General features: G+C 44.0%; 1 protein-coding gene across 1 annotated transcript; it reads left to right on the top strand.

Annotated features, from left to right (window-relative positions):
• Positions 1–7,110: 7,110 nt before the first annotated feature.
• Positions 7,111–10,152, top strand: DKK1 (dickkopf WNT signaling pathway inhibitor 1). Its single transcript, XM_036438435.2, has 4 exons — positions 7,111–7,530; positions 7,908–8,070; positions 9,233–9,376; positions 9,500–10,152. The coding sequence occupies exons 1-4, from the start codon at positions 7,285–7,287 to the stop codon at positions 9,751–9,753; spliced, it is 807 nt and encodes a 268-aa protein (XP_036294328.1). The 5' UTR covers positions 7,111–7,284; the 3' UTR covers positions 9,754–10,152.
• The last annotated feature ends 5,139 nt before the right edge of the window (positions 10,153–15,291 follow it).

The following is a 15,291-nucleotide window of genomic DNA, read 5'->3' as shown; positions in this document are numbered from 1 at the left end:
TAACACCAGCCTGGGCTTGAGAACATCCTTTTTCTCCCAGGATTTCTCTTTAAGAAAATGTAGCTAATAGAGAAACTTTGGGAGCTGTTTAGAATTACTAATTTATTAAATAATAACAATGTATAACTACCAATAATCATTTTACCAGGTCCCGTATGTCACTTTATTAAATTTTCTACTGTTCTATATGACTTGTAATATACAAGTAGAACCCTGGGCTCTAAAGAAATGGAAGTGTTAGTGTATTGTAACTATTATTTTACATAAGCATATAGGTTTATATCTTCTTTTTGAACCTGAAAACTTATAATTGTTAATGTCTGCTTATTTACGTAGGTTAAAAAAAATAATAATATTCCCCGTTCCTAACTGGTTTTTCTCAGTGGGTAGAGCATCATCCCGCGGACTGGAGGTTTGCGAGTTTGAGTCCAGTCATGGGCACGTACCTCGGCTGCAGCCCAGACCTAGAAACTTTTGGAAAACACTTAATTTGGAATTATATTTTAACCTGAGGCATAAAGTGAAGCTGGCATTCAGGGCATGGGCTTGTGCAATAGGCAGCCAATCTATGTCTCTCACATGGATGTTTCTCTCTCTCTCTCTCTCTCTCTCTCTCTCTCTCTCTCTCTCTCTCTCTCTCTCTCTTCCCTCCCTTCCACTCTCTCTGAAAGCAATGGAAAAAATATCCTTAGGTGAGGATTAACAAAAATAATAATGGTAATAATATTCCCTTACATATTTTTATTCTCTCTAAATAGTTACATGTGTACAATCTTTCCTAAGATTTGTTTGGCCTAGAGTTTTCCTATGATATTTATAATAACCTGGAGACCTTAAAATTTGTATCTGGTAATACAATGTAGAGCCTTTGAATAGAACTATGTTAGAACTACATAGACTGAGAACCTGCATCTCAGATTCTAACGGTCGTTTTCATTCTAATTGTTGAAGATATAGGTTATGGTATGAATAAGATATTTTGTAAAATACTAAGAAGAACAAGAGAATGTTTAACCTAGAGTGCAATGTAAGGAGGTGGAGAACCTGGAAAATCAATCTTCTCATAAGCACATTGCAGGATCAATAAATCATTTATAGCTTCCTACGAAGAATTTCAAAGAGGCCACCAGGGGGCAGCAGAAGAGCAGGTTTCTCCCACTCGCTGCCAGACCCTGGAGACACAGCGGAGCCTGGGGTCCCTTGGTGCTTTCATCTTCCCCTCCATCGCCTTTTCTCTACCCCCCTTTAATTAAGTCAGAAGGGCCCTGCACTTATTTGCCCGTGAACTGACACAGCAAACCAGCAGCAGGCATTGTAGTGTGAATGGATTTGCGACCAGGCGAGGGGCTTCAGCCGGGATTACCCGCCCCGCGGCCGGATGAATGTGCTGAGCACAAAGTCTGCTCAAAGCCGAGCAAACGGACTATTTGTGAAAATGCCATCCTGGCTCAAGTCTGATTAAGACCTGGGGTCCCCAGGCCGTTTGATCTTCGCTCATCAAAGAGAGTCCTAAACAAGCTCCGTTTTACACTACTGTATGCTGCTGGTTGAGGGTGGTGACACCGGAGTGCAGCCACCGGGGGCTGCCTCCCGGAGCACGTGAGCAAGGAGCCCGGTGGCCTGGCTGCGTGCAAAGCGCCAGGGCATGCAGCTGGCACAGCCTCCAGCACCCAAGCTGGGCAGGAACCTCAGGGAGCGACTTCGGGGTTTTCTGGGCCTGCCCCACAGGCAGGTCCCCCACTTGCCTCCCTCCACTTCTCTATCCCTGAACTCCTCTGAAAATTGCTGTTTTGTTTTGTTTTGTTTTGTTTTGTTTTTGTGACTTGGGGTGATGAAGAATCCTTACACTGCTTATGCATCCCTCCCCTTTCCCGTTGAAAGTTAATACTTCTATTTCTAACTCCTCCTCAGTCCACCCCTCCCCCCGCCCCCCCCCCCCCCCCCCGCAACTCTTAAGTCAGGGTCTTGGGACATGACAGCGCGTTCAAAGTCTAGTCTTATTTCCTTTTTTTTTTTTTTTTTTTTTTTTCACCACAAGGTCCCATTACCATTAGTCAGTTGGAGATTTAGCAATAGCTGGAAAATTCAGCTCTAAATCATTACAATCAATTTTTGTGAAAGAAAATTTCTCTCACTCTCTTGCTTTCCTTTCGGCCCTGAGGGGATTGGAGGGCGGTGGTGGTGGTGGTGGTGGTGGTGGTGGTGGTGGTGGTAGTGGTGGTGGTGGTGTGTGTATGTGTGAAGACCAACACCAAACTGGAGCGTTCACTGGCCCGATCAAGGTCCAATATTTGCCAACCAGCTGGCAGCTGTCACCCTAGAAGACCCCGATACACAGATTCCAGCCCCCAGCTCCTGACACCAGGGCACAGTACCGTGCTTGGCCATGACCCTGGGACAAGCTCCCGAAATCATAAAGGAGCTCCATGACATGGAGGAAAATGATTTTCCTACAAATTTGGAGACCGTTTCAAGAGGATATTGCATCCTGTTTTCTGTTGTTCCTGGCCGGTCTTCAGAGCTGGGAATGTCAAGTCTTTAAGGGGAGTGTTAGGGGGGTGTTATTTGCACTCTCTGTAACTACACACCGTGGATACTTCTGAGTGTCACCACATCAAGAAAAGTCCCCTCTGGTTTTTAGTCCAAAGTTTCTAGGCCTGGGCTCTATTCTCAAGATTAGTTTTTAATATCCCAGTCCTTTAAAGCATTCCTTCCGAGCTGGGTTGAAAGCGACGCGGAGTCCGGTTTATCTGGGCTGGCCATCTCCGCTGACCAAATCAACACAATCATTGTCAAATCCTGCCTCCTCTGTGTACTGAGGAGTGCAGGAAAGCCTAATCCAGCCTCTTAGGAGTCCTCACAGGGGCCTGGTCCAAAAACTCTTTTAACAGCACGAAGCGCATTAAGACCAAAATCTTTTCAAGGCCAACAAGAAAGTCATAATATATTTTTTTTCTTCACTAAACTCATAAAGGAGGAATCCCTACTATAAATTCAAGATTGGTACCAACAAAAATGTTGGCAACACTTGCCATAAGGAATGACATTCATGCAATGTTTTCCCAGTGAAGCAAAATTAAATGGCAACAGATCTGCTTCCTTTGATTTAACAAACAGATAAAATGAGAGGAGAAGGAAAGGAAGAGAGGGAGGGAAGGAAGGAGGGAAGGAAGAAGGGAGGGAGGGAGAGAATGAAATAAAAATGCAGCAGTCACATAAGAATCCCAAGTTAACAAAAGTGGAAAAATAGTTTGCAAATGCCACAGTATTTTGGTAAATGTATTTGTCTGCTTGTCTTCCTCATGAAGGAAGGGGCTGATGAGTATTCTGTGCCTGGCCTACAGTGCTGAAAAGGTGAGGAAAGCACATATTATGGTGCAATTCCTGAGTTGTGAGGTTCGATTCCACTTTGGTAAACTATTTTACCTATTTTAAAATGTAATGCAAAATATTACTTATTGCATTCATTGTGGTCATATTTAAACCAGATCAAAAAAGGAGCCAGGGTTCCTTACATAATTGCATAAACTGGGTTTAACAGACTAAATTCAACAGAGTCATTGGAACCCTCTTTCCCTTGTTGGTCACAAGTCCTGGGCCTTTTCCTATCTTCCCATGACCTAATATATGCCCAAAGAGAATCTGTTCAGAAAAAAATTTAACCTCCGTTCTCACATAAGTATATTTGTTTCCCCAACTGGTCATAGATTGGAAGCTTTCCGTGGTCAATGAGCCTGCCTGTAATCAGTTAATGTGTTGGGGGTATACTCCCAAAGGTACTAGAGTAGAGTTTTGAGTATAATGGGCACTCATTGAATTTTAATAGACTGCTGATGGAACAATGAACTTCACGTTACCTCTGTACCCACCTTGCTCTTGTATCGCCAGGGAGCAAATTCAATCATGGAAAGGATTTTCAGATGGAGACGCCATTGAAAAAGTAAAGGTTCCCATTTGGGACAAAGAGTTGGCTTGCCACATACCCGCCTGGGTCCTTCCTACATCATTTCTCTCCTGTACAATGTGTGAGCTTACTTTCCCTGTCCCTTTTCCCCTCAATGATTTGAGGATAATAAAGTCCTCATCTTTATCACACATGTCAAGTACCATGCCAAGCACATGGTAGGAACTCAGATATTGATGAATTCATTGTTAGCTTTCAAATTGTGACAACTTCAGGAGCAACTTGGAAGGTGAAGGAGAAAGTATGACTAAGTCCACTCTTAAAATCCTACTCTTGGCTTAGCTCCCCTAACCAAATACAACAGATCCTGTCAGTGCTTCCGGATGATTAAGCCCTATCAGACATAAAATTCAAAAATCAAGATTGAATTGAACCTTTCTTGTTAAGGCTTCCCATAGGTTGATTAAATTATTCCACTTTTTTATGCCCCTGGACAATGGTTTTGTTTGTGAATCCAAGCTCCTAATGGACTAAATTTGTTATATATTGACATATACCATATTTTGCAAAAAAGAGGAAAAGTGGTTGGTCTTCCGTGTGGCACAAGCATATTTTTAGAAATATGTATTTAAGATAATGGGACTCGAAAGAAGTATTGTCACTCTTCCCAAGGTCAGGGAATTCTTTCTCCACATTTCAACATCTTAAGAATTTAACAGACTGTTGATTTTTTTTTTTAAATTACAAAGGTGTTCAACACCTTGATGACTGGCATTATTAATATGCTGTAAGTGAAAATATGGCGTCTAAAATGTCTTACTCTTTACCCTTTAATACCTCCCTGTCTATATAAGCGTCAAGGCAACTGAAAGTAGGGCCATATCTGCCCAAAGGAGACCTGGTTCATTGCTGATTCTCAATAAAAGGCATATTGACTTGTTTCTTAGGCTCATTTTTAAAAGTTTATATAAACAACCTCCCCCACTTTGTATCAAATTTTCCATTTGTTCCAAAAGTTTCTAGAGTGGTAAGCCAAAACTAGATCATTGTATAGGTTAATACTAAAACCTAAAGAAATGTGTGCGATTTAATCCATGTTAACATTTCATGTGGAGTTAATAACAAACCAGTGGTAATTTCATAGGATAGATGGAACTTGGGATGGGAAGGTATCAGCATAATTAGAGGTGTTATGTAGAATTGTTTGGCTCAGTGGATAGAACGTCAGCCTGTGGACTGAAAGGTCCCAGGTTCAATTCTAGTCAAAGGCATACACCTTGGTTGTGGGCACATCCCCAGTGTGAGGTGTGCAGGAGGCAGCTGATTGATGTTTCTCTCTCATCGATGTTTCTGAGTCCTAGGTAGCTTTTTTCCTTCAAGTCAAGTATCTTGCTGTTCAAATAAACTCGTTTAAAATGGAAATAAGGGGCGGGGGGAAGTGAGCGCAACTACCTGAAAGGTAGGACTAGGCTGCTTGCGAGCCACATGTGGCTCTTTGGCCCCTTGAGTGTGGCTCTCCCACAAAATACCACGGGCCCGGGCAAGTCTATTTTGAAGAAGTGACGTTAGAAGAAGTTTAAAAAAATTACCTCTCAAAAGAAATTTCAATGGTTGTACTGTTGATATTTAGCTCTGTTGACGAACGAGTTTGCTGACCACTGTTTTAGCATAACTTATCCTCCCTTAAAGACAGATTGTCCTGCATGGAACAGCTATGTGCAAAAGAAGTTATAAAATTATTCTTCGTTTTACAATGCTAAATGACAAAGATCAAAACTCTCCAATCGGACAAGGTGTGCAAGGATTTTCATATTGTGGTGGTGGTGTTGTTGTTGTTGTCAAACAGTGAGAGCAAATGACTTACTGCGATATAAAGATAAGAGCTGCATGAGCATAGACAAGTGAAGAAATTGATTTTGTTTAAAAATAAATTACTTCCTATGTATAAGCAGGACGGCATTCTTACACACCTACTTTGTTGTTTCTATATACTGGTTTAAATCACAAGAAATTCACTTTCAGCTTCCCTTTTCCTGAAGCCAGTCTCTTCTCTCCCTAGAGGGGGTAACTCCTTGTCCAGGAAAAGGTCTGACTTGGGATCAAACAGGCTTCCTCAGGCTTTGCGATATGAAATACTAATGGGAAAGTCAGGTGCTAAGCCTGAGGGCTCCTTATCTCCCCGCACTCACGGAGGAGGGAGGACCCGCGGGTGAGCGCTGACCGACCGCTGGACCCCGCCGCCTCCCCGGCCACTTTGATCTCGCCCGTCTGCCTAATCAAGTTCATCTACTGCCCAGGCCGCTCGGATTCAAAGAACTCCATTAAACAGTTGATTATCAGATGGTCATTTCCCTCTTCCCCCTCCGCCCGTGATCTAATTCCCAAACGCTAGTCTCTCGCCTCCCTCCCTAAACTTCCCATCAAAAGAGAATTAGTTCTTCTTCCTTTTAACCCTCATTTGATGTGCAAATGTCCTTCTATTTGCGCTTTTTTTTTTTTCTCCCTTGGGAGAAAGGAAGGGGAGGAGGAGGAGGAAGAGAGGCATTCCATGAACGGAAAGCCTAGGACCTCCTCACCCCAAATCTGGAAACCTAGACTCTAAATGGTTAATGAGCAACTCCCTGGGCTACCAGGCCCTCCGGACTGCGAGGCTTGGATGGAGAATTTGCATGACGGACCAGGCTGTATCTGGGACTGAATATTATTTATGTGCACAATAAACCAGTCCTGGCGTAAGGGGGTGGGGGTGGGGGGAGAAGAGAGAAGAGAAGAGAAGAGAAGAGAAGAGAAGAGAAGAGAAGAGAAGAGAAGAGAAGAGAAGAGAAGAGAAGAGAAGAGAAGAGAAGAGAAGAGAAGAGAAGAGAAAAGAGGAGAGAAAAGAGGAGAGAAGAGGAAAAGAGAAGAGAAGTGCTTTTGCAGAGAGCATCACCATTCCAGATCCCGATATCCCGACCCCTAAGCCTCAGGCCAGGCCAGGGCACCCGCGCCCCCAAGCTCCTCCTCCCCAGCTCCAATGCTCCTCGAGTCCACCCGCCCCCAAGGTGCGCCGGTCCAGGGGCAGGACTGTGCAAGGGAGGGGCGGGGTGAAGAGTGTCAAAGCCCCCCCCCCCCCTCCTCCATGTACACAAACACACCCTCCCGGCCCCTCCCAGGGCTTTGAAATCCCATCCCAGCTTTGTTGTCTCCCCCGGAGGGGCCGGAGCTATAAAGGCGGCTGCAGCGCTGTGGCGGCGCAGAGCTCCGTGCGCCCCGCAGCCGGGACCGGGGGACCGCGGGAGGCTCCGGGGCACCAGCAGCAGCACCGGCTTCCTGGGGGGCCGGGGACCGGGCTTGCCAAGGGGACACCCTCCCTTCTCTCTCTCCCCTTCCCTTGCGCCGCAATGAAGGCCCTGGGCGCCGTGGGCGCCGCGCAGGTCCTGGTGGCGCTGGTGGCGGCGGCTCTGTGCGGCCCGCGCCCGCGGCTCGGCGTCAGCGCCGCCTTGAACTCCGTCCTCCACTCCAACGCCATCAAGAACCTGCCCCCGCCGCTGGGCGGCGCTGCGGGGCACCCGGGCTCGCCTGTCAGCGTGGCCCCGGGGATCCTGTACGACGGGGCCAACAAGTACCAGACCATTGACAGCTACCAGGTGAGGAAGGAGGGCACCGCGGGGATCTGGGGAGGGGACGCCGGGACCCCGGGAGAGGGGTGTCAGGGCGCGCCGAGCTGAGTGAATTTTGGGAACATTTGGAAAGTGCATTTTGGGGAGCATTTGGAAAGTGCATTTTGGGGAGCATTTGGAAAGTACATTTCGGAGAGCATTTGGAAAGTACATTTTGGGGAGCATTTGGAAAGTACATTTCGGGGAGCATTTGGAAAGTGCCTTGGGGAAGGCGAGCGGCGGTGACTTTTGCAAAGGTGGGCAGCAAAGGGCTGGGATGGGTGCGTACAGGTTCAGGCGTGGGGGGGAACCTGGATGCCCAGGCGCCTCATCCTCCCCGCCCCCTTCCCCCTTCCTTCCCGCAGCCCTACCCCTGCGCGGAGGACGAGGAGTGCGGCACCGAGGAGTACTGCGCCGGCCCCGCCCGCGGAGGGGTTGCGGGCCCGCAGGTCTGCCTGGCCTGCAGGAAGCGCCGCAAACGCTGCATGCGCCACGCCATGTGCTGCCCCGGCAACTACTGCAAGAACGGTGAGTTCCCCGGCTCTCCGGGGGCTCCTCAACCCGTCCCGCTTCTGCTCACCTGCAGCTGGGAGGCTGGGAGGACACACCTCGGCTCTGAGCCGGCTGCGGGGCCGCGGAGGAAGCGGTCCTCTGCAGGCAAGGCTCCCCTAAACCAGGGTTTGTCTCAGAGGACAGATCCTTATAGGGGTCTTGGACCTCTTTATTCCTCCCTACCCCCGTGCACCCTCAAAATGACTTAACAGGACTGCTGATCTTGGAGGGGATCCCCTCCCTAAATACTGGTCTGGGACCGCCTTGATGTCCATGGAGAAAGAAGGGGGGGGGGGGGGGAGGCTGGATGATAGAAAGATACCCTGGCTGTTGACCTGGCCTGTTCGTTTCTCTTACAGTGCCTCTCGGGGCTCTCCCAGTCTGGCTTCTCCTTCCTGGTCCCAGCTGAGTGTTGTCAGCCACAAGACACCGATGTGCCTATGCTGGCCATTCTTAAGGGAGCTCTCTTGTTACCCTCCACCCTGGCGACTCTTCCCTAACCTTCCCTCCCTCCACTTCCTGCTACCTTAAAATAAGTCCTCCTCTTCCCCACAACCACAGATCCACTGAAAGTCAATGTCCCAAACTGGTAGTAGACTCAGACAGCCAGAGGAGACTCCAGAAATAAACTCAAGGGTGGCGGTCCTCCTGGAGGTCCCAGTCAGGCTCCAGGAGGGACTAGGTGGGTCTCTGTAACATGGAAATGACACAGGAAAGGCACTGGTGGCGGGGGAGAGTGCATTCTTCCACGGGGCTGGCATTGTGTCTGCTTAACCCAGTGTGGCGCCACTCACAGGGCACCAAGGGCAAACAGGTTATTTTTAAAAGCAATTTTTTTAAGTGACCGATTCTCTTTTTCTTACCCCACGGGGGACATTAAAATGGGCAGAAATCTCAGTCACTACCCCAGTGGGTAGGAAAGTAGCTCAAATGGCTATACTTGAGGATGTTGACTGCACAGTGTATGCGTGGATGCTTCTGGCCACCTTGGAGTTTGTACGAACACTAGGAAGGAAGTTGGGCTTGTGTTTAAGATCATGCCATTCCAGTGAAGTCCCTCAAGTCGGTACAGGCATGCCGGACTGCCCTGGTCACACTGTACAGCGCAGGAGTTAACCACAATCTCCTGCTTCCTCAGGAATATGCATGCCATCCGATCACAATCATTTCCAACGAGGGGAAATCGAGGAAACCATTATCGAAAGCTTTGGCAATGACCACAGCACCCTGGATGGGTACACCAGAAGAACGACACTGTCCTCAAAAATGTATCACACGAAAGGTAGGTTCAGGGACCCCGGGACTCCTTCTGGGTTGCCAGCACACCGGAAGTGTCTTTGACACCATCTTTATGCAGCGTTAGCCGCGGCCATGTATTTTCCCTTTATCGTCTATTCTCTCCTAGGACTAGAAGGGTCTGTCTGCCTCCGATCATCGGATTGTGCTACAGGGCTGTGCTGTGCTAGACACTTCTGGTCCAAGATCTGCAAACCTGTCCTCAAGGAAGGTCAAGTGTGCACCAAGCACAGGAGAAAGGGCTCCCACGGGCTGGAGATATTCCAGCGCTGTTACTGCGGAGAAGGTCTGTCTTGCCGGATACAGAAAGATCACCATCAAGCCAGCAATTCTTCTCGGCTTCACACCTGCCAGAGACACTAAGCCAGCTGTCCAAACACAGTGGACTCCTTGATAGAACATAATGCTATGAGAGCCTTTTGTGACTGTTTGCCAGCTCGGTCCTTAAGGAGGTACAACGTCTGTGGTTACAGTTAAGCATTCCAGTAATACCTTCTGAAAACCGGAGTGTGAAGAGCTTTGTTTCTTTGTGGAACTCTCCTGTCATTTGGTTGCAGTAAATTACTGTGTTGTAAATTCTCAATGTGGCACTTAACCTGTAAATGCGACAGAAACTTCTTAATTATTTTTTTTTCCTAATGGTGCTGCATTGTCTATTGATCATCTTGTTATGTAAATGTGTGTACACATTGATTGTTATCTCGACTCTGATAAATATTCTATATTAGATTGTAATAAATGATTTTTAGCTTATACTTCCTACATGCATAACCCTTTTTCCCTTTTGATTCTAGAGTCTAGAATGTGAGGAACGTTTGGAATGGCAAGTGATAGGTTATCTAAAATTTATTGTGAGAATACTAGTTTATTTTCTGAAATGTACTATCTCAGTGCTTAGATTACATATATATATTTCTAGGCTGCAGTAGTCCTTGAAATAAAATTTTACATTTAATACCATGAAATGTTACAAGTATAGATACATTTTGGCATTGTGACCTTAGAAGTGTATGTGTGTTCTTCAGGGACAGAAATGTGACATACTTAGAGATAATCAGAGAAAGATACTGCCTAAGTATAGGGCAATATATTCTTCGTTGACAAGCTCAAATGATCATGGTGTCTGAGACTTGCATTACTACTTTCAAAAAACAGTTTCCAATAAATTAATAATATCTCCCCAAATGGTTAATAACTATTGGGCAACAAAGGAAGTTTGCAACAAAAGTCATACCAGAGCAAAGGAATTGATAGTTAGCAGGAAGAGTGTGTGTGTGTGTGTGTGTGTGTGTGTGTGTGTTTATGTGTAGAAAATACAGTCAGCAAGCACATGCAGATTTGGTACCAAGTAGTAAGTTAATTCGAAGTATCTTAAATACTATTTCATGCCAGGAAGACTTGTTCTAATTACTTTTGACTTTTAAGAAGTTGTTAAATACAAACCACAAGTCCGCCTTCATTATCTTCTTTTCATCTCTTGCTAGGTTGAGCTGAAGATTTCAAATTTTTGCCTAACCTGAATTATGTTGATTACAATAAGACTAGGGGCATATTGTTTAAAGGAAAGCCCACAGAAATGAAATCAAACTAGCTTTGCATTTTTACCTGCCAACTTTGATATTGTCAAACCCAATACCAGGGCAACTGTCTCAATTTCCACTTACTCTGTAATATACTCAAGTCTACATCAAATCCCCAAAATGCCGGGTTGAAGGCACTGGGAGGGACAGGGACTGATCAACAGGGTTCCTTAAAGAACAGATATCCCTGCCTGTTGGTTTAGCATTCCCGGAAGTGGTTCAATTTCAAGGGGCTCCGCCAAAGGGCCACAAGGGCTGGTTGGCTCTTCTCTGAGAAAGGGACTGGCAGGATGTCTGCTGTTACATTCCTTTTGTCTGGAAGTTTCAGCTTCCTCACCCTGGAGAAACTTGCTTTTTCTGCATGTGCTTGTTTTCTGAAGTGCCAGGAAGGCCCATTCTAAGGCCTGCCATCTCCAATAAAACACAATAGAGGAGGGGAAACAGGAAACCCTTTCTTCCGAAAGAAGAAAGAAGAGCCTCTGTGTCAGAGGGGAAAGGAGGAGCTTTCAAAGGGCTCCGTTATGGAATCCCTTCCCTTCTGCAGGAACTGACTGCGGCCAGAGCATTCCCCCCTCTAGACATCTCGGTGCATCAATCATTAGTTCTGGCCCTTTTGGCTTCCCACCCAGGGATGGGGGTGGCAGAGGAAGGACACCTCTCCTTCCTATCCAGCTGAGATGTTAGGAAGAGACAAAAAGGAAGTCTGCACATTTATAAAGGTGAAGCAGGCCACCAAGAAAACTGTAGGTATTGTATTAACTCAGCTAGTTATAGAGGCTGAAAGACAGAAGTCAGATGACATACAAATTCAAAAGGGGATCATTGCTGCCTAAAATGTGTACATGGTTTTACTTTTAAACGATTTATTGGAATGGAAAATATATGCACTTGGGAATGCATTCACAGGTATTTGATCAAATGGGAGCACGCTCTACACGCTGCCCTGCGTCTTGCTATTTTTAATTTTTTTTACTTTGTGTGTCTTGCCGGTCACATTCTATGTAACATGTATACAGGTGCCTCATTCTTTTTAATGGTTGCCTTAGAGTACAGTATGTTGGAATGGCTATACCGTAATTTATTTAAAGGGATATTTGAGAGACATTTAAATTATTTCCAGTAGTTTTGCTATAACAAATATTGTGCCATGACTACAGAATTCTTATGTTGTTGTTATTCTTGTGCCAGAATACTTATAGGATAAGATAATGACTGATTTCTGAAGCAAAATTTAAAATTAAAAAGACATGCTTTTTAGCATAAGGACTGACATGGGTAAAATGTCACAAGCCTGCTTATCACTGTTCCAGTGATGATTAAATTCTTGTTAAATTGTATTAAAGGGGGGAACAGAGAAATACAGGCTTATCCTAACAAGAAAACAGTAATCTCTGGCATTCAGTTAAATGTAGACTTTCTCTAATTCCTTTTATTTTAAAATAATTATTAAATAAAATCACAAACAAGTCATTCCCCCAATCCTTTTTCTTATTTTGCTAGAGGACTTAAATATTTCAATTATTGTTTAACCTGAAATCTATTGTTAAGAATGAAGATGGAAATATATTGCTTAAAAACCACCACCACAGATATGCAGACAAAGTTTGATTATTCATATTTCAGTGTATTAAAAGTTTATGAATTTTTCCCATGGTAAATCAAATTGTACCAATTCAATTACAGAATTAGTAACAAGTATGCACATGTATGTGGCTTGTGGGGTGAAATAAATTTTGCCCCCATGACAGTGCATGCATTATTCTCACACCTACACTTTAAGGTTGATATTCTCTCTATAGTATCAGTGAGGTTATGTTTGCCCACATCATGCAGTTAGAAACTGAGGGGCCATGGATGCTTCCCCAAGTCTGTCTGATTCCAGAGCCTGTGTCTCTAACCACTATACTAAGCCGCCCCCAGTGCTATCACTTATAGCACTACCACACTTGTCAGGGTGGCATAAATTTTATCAGTTTTAGTATTTCTAACTGTGTAGTCAAATTAACATGCATTTTCACTTATGGAAATTCCAGGTGAAATTATTCAATTTTCCTTCTTTTTTGAAACTATAAAATTAATTTTATCATGACACCAACTTTCTTTTATAGTCTTAAAGAAAAATAGGCAGCGCTACCATCAGACTTATAAAATGTATCCCATTGAGTTTTGGATTACAATTTTCATACCTTCTAAAATACTACTCTGAGTACAATACCAAAGTATGATACATTATCTCCCCACAAAAAAAGGCAGCAAAACAAATAGTCTATATAATTTAGAAATATGATGTTTGTACAAATGTGGGCCTGTCCTAATAGCAACTGTTTAAGAATAGTCAACCCTGTCAATAATCTGAGCCTACAATCTGGGTAATGCTGAGCACCTGAATTCAATAAACATTGAGCCTGTCAGCTCAGTAGGCTCTATGCTGGCATTTAGAAGGATGCATGCATTTAAAATTATGTTCACACCTTTAACATCAAAAAGCTCACCATTTAGCAAAACAATAAACAACCATTAGTATAGTGGTTAGAGACACAGTCTCTGGAGTCAGACAGACTTGAGTTAGAATCCATGGCCCCACAGTTTCTAACTGCATGATATGGGCAAATATAACCTCACTGATACTATAGAGAGAATATCAACCTTAGAGTATAGGTGTGAGAATAATGCATGCACTATCATGCTACTTGGCATGATGTCTAGCTCATAGTAAGCACTCAATTTAGGTCTTTACTATTTTTGGACTATGAAACACTTTATAATAAGATATTATATCACACATTAAAAGCAATTTAATCAGCCTGTAGGTACTCTCAAAAAGCTTCAGGGAAGCTGCGGTATTTAAACCATTTTCTTCTCAAGGCCCTTTAATTCAAGGAAGATAAACCCTTTAAACTAGAGAGAGTAAAAGGATACATGGATTATAGCTCTACCACTTATGAAATCAGTATGGAAACCATTCCGCAGACTATTTCATTAACTTGCTAATGACTTCCGATCTACAGTAATTTGCACATGTATATGGCTTGTCAGGGTGGCATAAATTTCACCCCCATGGCCTTCAGACTCAGCTCTGTGAGCCAACTGCTTAGCCTCTCAGAGACTCCATTTCAGATTGGCTCAGTTTTGACATGGGGTTCACCTCTAGTCAAATTGGCCAGATTGGCCACCTGGATGTAAAAATATAAACATTCTGACTACATCCAGTGCGCCTTCAATAGGCACTTTGGTAATTGTACAGGAAGGGTTGTGTAGAGACAGTTGCCACATATAGGTTATGAAAGATGAGGAGTTGGCAGGTAGGAAAGAAATGAAAGGCTATTAGGGTGTAGGGAAAGGTATCAGAGTTGAGCCAAATTACAAAGCTATAAAAGTAATAATACATACTATATTTAAAAGTGGGGTGATAACCCACTGTGGCTAGAGTATGGGGTATCTGGAAGGAGAACTTTTCTAATTTTTTTGTAATTCAATTTGTTATCGAGGAAACCAAAAAAGATGGGGGGAAAAAACACACAAAACTTCATTTTCAGCAATATTATGTGATGGAGTTGATGATGTGATTGAGACATTTTGTCTCAATATGTTACTAGACTCTCTTAATAAATATAATTTTTTTTGCAAAAATGTTATGAAAGAATATTATTTTCTTTCCAGCAAGAGTCATCACATCAGGTGGTGTTGGAGTTAAATTATCTTTGAAAAAATTTTGTTGTTGACTGATATAATTAATACACGGCTCTCACAAATCATGGTGAATGTCTTTGTGCCCAAAAGTTGTAAATTCAAATATGATGTAGTTTCTCAATATCAGTAAAATTAAAACCACATTGAAGGCCAGTGATAAATGACCTCCTGTGGTTGCAAAACTATTAAATAAATTCTACTTAAAAAGTATAATTAGCAGAAGACATGAAGCATGTCTGAGCAGGAGAACCCCATATTACATCTCACCACCTTTCACACTAACTTTATCCTGATGAGCCAACATGACTTTTAGAAAGACTCCTTATTATCGAAACATGTCACCTATCTGTGATACTCGGAAGTTCAAATGAAAAGCAGATAACACGTAGTCTTGGCACAGGTGCGGAAACTGAGCTCTCGGATGCTCGGCCAGTCAGTTCAGTAGGAACTGGCATTGCCTTCCTGAAAGGCTGTTTCCAGGTATTTTTCAAATGTGAAGGCTCTTCGATGCAGCTACTCAATTTATAGAATTTTAAGAACAGAATCATTAAATGTCTTCAAAAATCTGCTTACCAAGACATTTTAGCAGCACAGCTTAACAATGAATTAACTGTCCGGTTAGAGAGAAATG

The sequence above is a fragment of the Pipistrellus kuhlii genome, unplaced genomic scaffold, assembly GCF_014108245.1.
Source record: "Pipistrellus kuhlii isolate mPipKuh1 unplaced genomic scaffold, mPipKuh1.p scaffold_m20_p_15, whole genome shotgun sequence".
Taxonomy (NCBI): Eukaryota; Metazoa; Chordata; class Mammalia; order Chiroptera; family Vespertilionidae; genus Pipistrellus; species Pipistrellus kuhlii.
The sequence above is the reverse complement of the archived record's forward strand: the minus strand, read 5'-3'. Positions and strand labels throughout refer to the sequence as shown.

What these genes read in the sequence shown, in the direction of transcription:
- DKK1 (XM_036438435.2), top strand. Translation starts at nt 7,285, where the DNA reads ATGAAGGCCCTGGGCGCCGTGGGCGCCGCGCAGGTCCTGGTGGCGCTG. An exon ending in CGGCAACTACTGCAAGAACG is followed by an intron (nt 8,071 to 9,232) that starts GTGAGTTCCCCG and finishes CTGCTTCCTCAG; the next exon opens with GAATATGCATGCCATCCGAT. An exon ending in AAAAATGTATCACACGAAAG is followed by an intron (nt 9,377 to 9,499) that starts GTAGGTTCAGGG and finishes ATTCTCTCCTAG; the next exon opens with GACTAGAAGGGTCTGTCTGC.